Source organism: Ochotona curzoniae, unplaced genomic scaffold, assembly GCF_017591425.1.
Source record: "Ochotona curzoniae isolate NIBS_2020 unplaced genomic scaffold, NIBS_Ocur_1.0 contig_908, whole genome shotgun sequence".
Taxonomy (NCBI): Eukaryota; Metazoa; Chordata; class Mammalia; order Lagomorpha; family Ochotonidae; genus Ochotona; species Ochotona curzoniae.
The window spans coordinates 14785160-14794997 of NW_024466607.1; the positions used below are offsets into that span (position 1 = coordinate 14785160).

The 9838-nt window shown below is 44.9% G+C and overlaps 1 protein-coding gene across 1 annotated transcript; it reads right to left on the reverse strand.

The window, feature by feature from the left end:
• Positions 1–1204: 1204 nt before the first annotated feature.
• SPINK8 (serine peptidase inhibitor Kazal type 8 (putative)) lies at positions 1205–9582 on the reverse strand. Its single transcript, XM_040994991.1, has 6 exons — positions 9515–9582; positions 8882–8961; positions 7012–7061; positions 5812–5933; positions 3556–3598; positions 1205–1352 (listed from the first exon to the last, which is right to left on the reverse strand). The coding sequence occupies exons 2-6, from the start codon at positions 8946–8948 to the stop codon at positions 1341–1343; spliced, it is 294 nt and encodes a 97-aa protein (XP_040850925.1). The 5' UTR covers positions 8949–8961; positions 9515–9582; the 3' UTR covers positions 1205–1340.
• Positions 9583–9838: the final 256 nt, after the last annotated feature.

Consider the following 9838-nt stretch of genomic DNA (forward strand, 5'->3'; position numbering starts at 1 on the left):
ATCTTCCATCTGATGATTGATTCACCAGATGGCTACAGTGGCCAGAGCAGAGCTGATCTAAAGCTGGGAGCCAGGAACCTCTTCTGGGTCTGCCACGTGAGTGCAGTGAGCCAAGGGCTTGAGCCGTCCTCCAGTCACTGCCTTCCCAGGCCCTAAGCAGAAAGCTTGATCAGAAGTGGAAAAGCTAGGACACGAATTGGCAGCAAGGTGGGATGCCAGCACCACAGGGTGGAGGATCAGCTTGCTGTACCACCAAGCCACCCCTGTGGTCTCGTTCTTTTTTTGTGCTGTGTCCTGAGAACTGAGAAGAAACTGGAAGAAGGGACTATAACTTCTCCCCTACTAGTAGTAGATCATGCTGAGTGAATTTCCTTAGTCCTTGGTGACATTACCCTGGGAGCTTTAAAGAGCATTAAAGCATCAGACAGAAGATCTTCCTCTCTGTCTCTCCTCCTCTCTGTTTATATCTGAGTTACAATAAAAATAAATGAATGTTTGAAAAAAGGAGCATTGCAGCATATTATATAATGAAACACATTTAGTATCACAAGATGCATACTCTCATTCTTGGTCTGTTTCCTTATGAGCATGGCCAATTCTTTTTTACTGAATATATATATATATTTAAATTTATTGGAAAGATTAGGAATTCACAGGGGTAGAGCGGGCAGAGAGATGTTTCTGTTTTCACCTTGTGCCCACAGGGAGAGAAAGGCTGCCCCCCTTCCCATATCCTAATTTCTTGTGACCCTGGGACAAGAACTAGTTCAGATTTTCATGTAAGAATCTACACAGTTTGTTTTGGTAGAAATTATCTCATGGAATTGTGAGAAATCTATGAGCTTTAGTTTCTTTTTTTCTATAAAATGAGAATGTATTTAAGTTAGTAATAGTGAAGCATTTAGAAATCTTGACGTTGGTCAGGCACAACTACAAGTATTACGCTCAGTGAGTTCCCTTTGAATATCTGAGCCCCTTTCTTGGAGTGGTTGAAAATTCTGAACCTCAAATCTGATGTCTTGAAAACCAGGTCACTCACAAAGGTCTATGTTCATCTCCACAAGGGCCAGTGCCCTCAGGCCATAAACACTGCCATTGAGGCACCTGTGCCTTGTTTGGGGTTTAAGTGAATGTTTGCTCAATGAAAGCCCATGGCAAGAGTCTTATAGCTTAGGGACAGTAGTCATGCTGGCCAGGCAGGAGATCTGCTGAGAATCATTTACTGCAAAAGCAAGCCCAGGAGTTGAATCCTAACCAGTGGTTTCCTCCATTGCCAGAATTTTCCTCCAAAGAGGATGTACTTGATGATCTGGAGGTGTAGATTATTCTTTCTGATCAGTTCAGGAACTGTCCTGCAAGAGAATTATCTGCTTAGAGAAATTGAATTTGGAGGAATTCAGAAAAAAAAAAAAAAGCCATCATTTTGGTAACCATACCCCTTCACTCAGCAGTTGCAGGCTTGAAACATTCTAATTTCATTGCAGAAGGGGAGTGGCACTAGGCAGAGAAAAGGGGAGCAAAGCATGTGGATACCTGGATGAGGGCATGGACCCCAGAAATGTCTCTGGTAACTCCCATGGGTACAGAAAACATGATGGGTAGATTTACAGAGAGGAAATACACAAAAGATCTTCCATCTGCTGGTTTGCTGCCCAAGTGTCCGCAACAGCCAGAACTGGGCTGATTGAGAGCCAGGAGCTTTCTCCAGGCCTCTCACTTGAGTGCAGGTTCCCAAGGCTTTGTGCCATCGTCTCATACTTTTTCCAGTCCATAAGCAGGGAGTTGGATGGGAGGTGGAGCAGCTGGGACACGAACTAGACCCATATATGATCCTGATACTTGAAGGGGGAGGACTAGCCAATTGAGCCATCATGCCAGCCCCAAAATAAATACATCTTTAAAAAATAAAACAGTGATTTTCAGGCCTGGCTCAGTGCCCTGCGTCTAAAGTCTTTGTCTTGAATACACCAGGATTCCATATGGGTCATATGAGGCCGGGGCGGGGGGGGGGGGGAGTGAACCATGAATGGAAGCTATTTTTCTGTCTCTCCTTTCCTTTCTGTAACTCTTTCTAAATAAATAAATAAATCCTTCTTTTTAAAACCACAGGGAGAGGGCCTGGTGTGTTAGCCTGATGGCTAAAGTCCTTGCCTTGAACGTGCTGGGATCCCTTATGGGTGCAGGTTCTAATCCCGGCAGCCCTGCTTCCCATCCAGCTCCTTGCTTGTGGCCTGGGAAAGCAGTTGAGGACGGCCCAAAGCCTTGGGACCCTGCAACCACATGGGAGGCTCTGAAGAAGCTCCTGGCTCTTGGCTTCTGATTGTCTGAGTTCTGGCTGTTGCAACCACTTGGAGAATGAATCAACAAATGGGAGATCTTCCTCTCTGTTTCTGCTCTCCGTATATCTGCCTTCCCAATAAAAATAAATGTTTTTTTAAAAGGTTTTATTTTATTATTATTTATTTATTTTTATTGCTATTTTACTAGTTTATACTTCTGTATTTTCCTTGTCAACCCCTCTTCCCCCATGATCCTTAAACCTTTCTCCCCTGTTTTACATTCATGTGTACTTTAGTACGCAGTGATGCTTGGAGCACGGTAGACACCGTTCTGTAGATATGTTTGACTTTTCAGTGCATCTCTGTGAAGAATTTGAAACAGACATCAGGCCAGAGGGGCATTTGACAAGAGCTGAGAATGGAGGTGGAATCCAGATGTGAGAGGAGAGGATGAAACAGGCTTTTCTGCGAATTATGATTTTTCCTTAATGGAATTACAGAACATTTAGCCTGTAGACCTTCCCAGGAAATGTGTGTGTTTCCCTGATATCAGATGAGCCCGTGCACTCATGGTGAAGGTTGTGTTGGAAGATATTGTAATACAGTTATGACTACATTATATATGTCACTGCCCAGCTTTGCCTGCTTTATTTCCTCTTCTGCAATGATTAGTCCAAATCTCACTGCCATGCCCCTCATCATGCCACAGATAGCTCTATGGCATCAGCTGTTCTTGTTTAACTCCAGTGGCCTCAAAGACAATATCTCAACCCAAGCCTAAGGGAAGTTCTGATCCTTCCAGTTTCATAATTGTTCCCATTCCGAGTGTTTTTCTTTTTTTAACAGCTTAGATACTGACAAGAACGAGAGAGGGTGGCCCATTCCTTTTACTATTGAATTATCAGGTCCTTTGGAGAGGAGGTACCCCGAGAAGATGAAAAGGCTGTAATTCAGTGTAGTAACAACATTGTGTTAAGGATGCTTCCTTACTTCTTCCAGATACCTTCTGCTACATGAGAGTGAATGGTACGATGCCTGATGCTTGGGCTGAAGTACTTCATCAAAGAAAATAGAAAAGAAACCGAGAAAGGACATGGGCAAAAACTTTACACTTTGTTGAATCCATGTGCTAGGTGTATGAACTTCATTATATATGTCATTATGTAACATTTCATATGTTTAAAATTTTTCCTAACATTAACATTGTCTATAACCATTTGCTCTTAAATACATTTATATAACTCTGAAAAGGAAAAATGAAAGTAACTTTACTTACACATAGTCCATCATGCAGTTTAGTTAGGTTAAGCCCTTGAAATCTGAAAGAAAATGTTGTGAAATTATTTTTCTTTCTCTGTGGTAAATAATATGTGATGATCAAATTTTACCTGATTATCTTGGGCTAAGTTTGAGAAGAAGATATTCTGCTCACAGTGATTTTAAAATACACACACACACACACACACACACACCACTAAATCCACAGAAACAGAACAGAAAGCAGATTGCTGGTTACCAGGGACTAATGGGAGGAGGGAATGGAAAATAGCTGTCTAATGGATGTGGCGTTGTGTTATGTGATGGAGGCGCTTTGAAACTAAACAAAGGTAGTATTTAGCTGGCAGTATAAATGATGTAAATGTCACTGATATGTTCATTCTGCAGTAATTAATTCTGTCATCTGAATTTCAACCCAATTTTTGAAAAAAAAGAATGCATTTTGGCTCATTCACAGCCATCAGACCTTCAGTAAGTTGTTCCCCTTTGGTTTTGATGTCGTCATTCAAAAGTGAACTTTTGGCAGAGGTAGCTGTGCAAATGGAGAAGGAAGGCCCTTGGAGAAGTCTTTTTTATGAAAGAGTGCTTCTGTAATTAGGTTGCCATTAACCCAAATTAGATTGGGATAATTTAATATTTTTTGTCAGCCTCAGAACACCTGCTATGAATATCATTCTTTGAATGCAGTTGAGGGGAACCCCTGGGAGGCCCTCTCTCAGATGTCTCCCTTGTCCTTTGAGTCTGAGGTGCTGGGGGTCTGCAGGCATTCTCATGGCTAAGGGTCCATGCCAGCAATTGAGACAGGCACCAGAGTTGTTTACTTCGTAGCTCTTCTGTGCTTTCTAGTGTGAGTTTTAGTATTTGTACAGCCAGGAATGAAAAGAAAAGTCCCGAGTATGCCCAGCCAAATGTTTCCCATTTCAATCAAAAAGGGTATTGTTCTTTCTCTGGAGGAAAAGCCAAGAGGAGGAAGAGGAGAGACAGAAATTTAGCCTGCTGTGTCTTTGCTTCTCCCTCTCTTTTTAAAAGATTATTATTATTATTTTTTAACTTTAAAGGCAGATTTACACAGAGAGAAGAAGAGACAAGGAGAAAGAGCTTCCATGTACTAATTCACTTCCTAAATGACCACCATGGCTGAGACGGGGCCTATTTGAAACCAGAAGCCAGGAGTTTCTTCCTGGTCTCCTAGTTGAGTCTTCTATTTGAGCGATTCTCCACTGCTTTCCCAGGCATGTTAGCAGGGACCTGGATCAAAAGTGGGACAGCCAGGACTCAAACTGATGCCCATGTGGGATGCCAGCGCCGTAGGCACAGAGGCTGGCTGTCTACTAGGCCCCTGCTTTTCTCTCAAGATAGTGGACTTACTTTCTAAATGTGAGCTGGACAAGGGTGTGGATTTCATCTTTAAAGAAGAGAACAGATGCCAGGGACAACTCCCCCTCTTGGGTTCTTCCTCGATATCTCCTGACTCATGTTGGGCAATTTATAAGGGTGTTTCCTAAAGCTTCCAACATGGTATAGGCCCAAACTGTGCTGACAATGGAAGGAAGGTGTTTTGAGGAATAATATCTACTCAGGGATCAAGAAGCCGTTACTTGGGAATATGTGTCACCCGGCTTCATCCTCTAGTTCCTTGGCCTGGGAGGGGGCTGGGCGTTCTGTAGTCTTGTGATCTGGGTGCTGTTCACTTGCTGCTGAGTTCCTTTTGCTTGATCTCTCACCTCAGTGGCTCTCTGTCCCTGCAGGATCTGAATAGGGACCCCTAAACCTTCTAGAAAAGCAGAGCAGAGAGCCTACAGCAGTAGCTAGTGGCTAAAATCCTTGCATTGCATGCACTTGGATCCCATATAGGTGCTGATTCTAATCCTGGTGGTCCCACTTTCATCCAGCTCCCTGCTTGTGGTCTGGGAAAGTAGTCAGCCTTGGGATCCTGTACCCATGTGGGAAAACTGAAAGAGGCTCCTGGCTCCTGGCTTCGTATTGGCTCAGCTCCAACCATTGTGGCCACTTGGGCAGTGATTCAGTGGATGGAAAATCTTCCTCTCTGTATATCTGATTTTCCAGTAAAAATAAGTAAATATTAAAGAAAAAATGGAAAAGCATTTGGGCAAGATGGAAACAATGGAGTCTCTGGAGGGGGAGAGCCAGCTGGATGACAGAAAGCGGGATGAGGATGTCACCCCTATTTTGCCCCCTCACCCCCACCATTAGCCTTCCCAGCTTGAGAAGGAAAAAGAATACTAGTACTTACAGGATTTTGGAGCAGAGATGGCACTCGCCATTGTAGGTAACCTGGTCGCTGCCACATATGGGTTCGCTAGGCTTGAAGTAGGACAGAAGCCAGCACTTGTTTATGTTCTTCATGCATTCAGCCTGAAGGGTAGACACCAACCACTGCTTCAGACACGCTCCCTGAGGCCCTCGGGTCATGCTCAGCATGCGTGGTCAAGGAGGAGGCAGCAGCAGATCCAGAGTTAGGGGAGTGGCCTTTAGAAGCCGGTGTTGGACCCTGGCACTTAGCATGAACAGTGCGTATGTAGTTAGAGTATTCTGTCTAAGCTGTGAACTCCCTCGTTGCCCCCATAAGTTCCTCATTAAGAATCTGGGACTGGTGTAACATAGCAGGTAAACATAGCAGGTCAAAACTGTGGCTTGTGACCCCCGTGTCCCTTATTGAAGTGCTGGTTCAAGTCTTGGCTGCTCAGCTTCCAATTCGTCTCCCTGCTAACATGCCTAGGAAAGCATCAGAAGATGACCCAAGTATAATGAGTCCCTGGCACTAACAGGGGAGATCTGGATGAAGTTCCTGGTTCCTGGCTTTGATCGGGCTCGGGTCTAGCCGTTGCAGCCATTTGGGGAGCGAAACAGTGAATGCATGATTCTTCCTTTCTCCATCTCTCTTTCAAACAAATGAATTAAAAAAAATTTAAAAGATGAAAATACTTGACCTACCAATCACAAAATGTGCTTGTTAGGTGACAAAAGTAGGACATGTGTTTCAGGGTCAGAAATTATTGTGAACTTGGCCGAGTGCTTATCAGATGTGATGCCTCAGGTGGCAGCAGGCTCAAACTGGTCCCAGTCGGGATAAGACAGAGGAGAGAACTGACGGGAAGATCACAGGGTCTTGGTGTGAAGGAGGTGGCATATATGACTGGGCACATTGTGGAGGAAAGAGTGTCTGCTGTAGTGTAGGACCAACTTGAATGGTGAGAATCCTTACCTGCTGCCCCACACGAGAGTCATTGGAGCTGGCGGGATTAAAGCCCAGGAAAAGAGAGCCCAGAACATACAAAATGTGCTAATATTCTTAGTGACTGAACAGCTGTGATTTGTGGGATTCCTACACAAGTGTCCTCTGTTCCCCAACTCCCAGAAGGAAGAGCTAGGATAGGAGCGAAACTGGATGTGTACCCATTGCCATGGTGGAGGTCAAGCAAGCAGAGCTCACCTTTGTCTCTTCTAGGTGAGCCCCCTTGGAAGCCGTTGGGAGAGGGAAATCTGGAAGACAAACACACACAGAGGATTGCCTGGAGCAGGGAGATCTGAGGAGGGAAAGGCTGGCTGGCATACAGTAGGTGTCAGATCTCGTTAAAGAGGGGCCGATTCCCTCTAGAGAACTGTAGAGTCAGGAACTTTCTGCCCCTCATATCTCATAAAACGGGGATCTGAATTCTGGCCCTGACTTGTCATGGAAAAATAACAGACACTATTGCCGGCTGCTTTTAGGAAACCTGCTCTGCGTTGAGGGTTACCGTGGAGTAGTTGGGTTGAGATGCTTTAAGAGACACTGAATTTGGGCCCGGCGCGTTAGCCTAGCAGCTAGAGTTCTCACCTTGCATGCGCCTGGATCCCATATGGGTGCTGGTTCTAATCTCTGCAGTCCTACTTTCCATCCAGCTCCCTGCTTGTGGCCTGGGAAGCAGTCAAGTATGGCCCAAAGCCTTGGGATTCTGCACTGCATGGAGATGTAGAAGAGGATCTGGGCTCCTGGCTTCGGATTGGCACAACTTTGGTCATTGTGAAGATCTTCCTCTCTGTCTCTCCTTCTCTCTGTATATCTGACTTTTCAGTAAAAATAAATAAATCTTTAAAAAAATAATTCTTCAAAAAGTACAAGGAAAAAATGAGATTAAAGACATGCTTATTTCAGTGCAAAAGAATTTGAAATCCATGTATAGTTTTTTCCCCATAGCACACATTTTCCATGAACTTTTGAGGATTCCTCATGTCCCAGAAGCTTTTGGGTTTAGCAAAGCTAGGAGTTGCACTAACCAAAGAAAAGCATGGCAGCAGCATGGAGGATGTGGGCTGGATGCCAGGGACACATTGGAGAACACAGATAGTCTCAGGGAACAGCGATGGGAAAACGTCACCGTGGAAATATGCAAGACATGGATTTATGTGATGCATGAAGTGTTCTGCCCATGGAACTCTAGCGCTGGATACAGACTCACAGAGAGAAAGACAGAAGGAAAACATGAAGGCCAGACAACCTTCAAAGCAGGAATGGGGAAGTGGCTGAGTCACAGTGTGTTCCCAGAGGGTGAGCACGGGGCAGGGTGCAGGTGGCAGGGAGGAATGCGGTGTCCTTGCAGGGAGCCTCTGCCTCTGGGCCCCTCCCCGCCAGTCCCCCCAGGGTGAGGTGCAGGGAAAGGTAAGGACTTCTGCAGTGGCACACAGATTTGACAGGGAAAGGGAGGAAAAGGAAATGATGTCTTTTGTTTTTCCCCTAAGACAGGAGAGATGTAAAGAATAGTTCTGAATCCCTTTGGTTTTAAGATGAGGAAAACTTGAAAAAAAATTGCTGGGAGAGAGAGACCTAATGGAGAGTGAATTACTGAAGAAAAGTGAGAAAGCTGTTACTGCTGCTGGGTGAATCCTCTCTACATCTGTCATTTGGGAAAGGAGGATTACACACAACTCACCTCAGGCACACCTCTTGTGCATCTTACAGGATTCCAGCCACACCACGGGAAACGTGGGGCCCCTGCTGGCCCGTGGCTCAACAAGCTAGTCTTCCGCCCTCAAGCACCTGCATTCCATATAGACTCTGGCTTATGTCCTAGCTGCTCCGCTTCCCTTCCAGCTCCCTGTTTATGGCCTGGGAAAGCACTGGAGGATGACTAAAGCTGCACCTGTGTGCGAGACCTGTAGGAGGTCCCTTGCTTTGGATCAGCCCAGCGCTTGCTGTAGTGATCATTTGGAGAGTGAAACAGTGGATAGAAGATCTTTCTCTATTTCTCCATTTCTTTGTGAAATCTGTCTTTCAAATAAAAATTTAAAAATAAATTAAAAAAACGAAAGAGCAAGTAACTCACCAGATGCGAAAACAGCCCACGCGGCAATGACCACAACAAGGGCAGCATTTGGGAAGATCCCAGTCATGGCGGCTGAAGAGCTGTGGAAAGATCCAGCTGTGATGACGGGACAGAGAATGTTCCACCCAAAGCACGGCTCCCCAATACACCAGGATCTGATTCCTCGGGTCAGAGTGGAGTGAATGGTGTCTGATAAAATGCAATTGCTCCATTCATTTTCCCAGAGCAATTGAACTTAGTAAAAAATCATCTTGGAGTCCGATGCAATGGCTAGATTGGCTAATCCTCCCTTTTCAAGTGCCAGAATTTCATATGGGCTCTGATTCATGTCTGGATGCTTCGCTTCCCATCCAGCTCCCTGCTTGTGTCCTGGGAAAGCAACTGAGGATAGCACAAGCTATTTTGGGCCTTTCACCCATGTGGGAGTCCTGGAAGAAGCTCCTGGCTTTAGACTGGCTCAGCTCCAGCTGCCGCGGCCATTTAGGACTGAACTAGCAGAAGGAAAATCTTTTTCTTTGTCTCTCCTTCTCTGTGTAATTCTGCCTTTCCATTAAGTAAATTAATTTTTAAGAAATAAAAATAATACAATACTTTCCCTATTCCAAATTTTTCAAAGTAAGATGTCCACTTTACCTGCTATGACTCCCACGGTGGCAGTGGCGCTGAGTAACTGGCTGGGCAGGACAGTTTGTCAATAATGAAACAGCAAGAGGGCGGGGTGACACGTGTCCTTTCACAGTTGCAATGTTTGGCCTTGGAAGAACTTTTGAGATAGGAAATGTGGACACACTGTAAGCTTATTCAGCTCCAAGTTGTGTAATGCCTGATTCTTTTGAGTTCAGATTTCTGTTTTCTGAGAGTGGTGTGGACTGTCCATTTCCACCCTGAAACTATCTCTTCTTGCCAACCCCAAATTTACTGTTTTAGAGATACGTCATGCTTAGTGTTTGAATTCCT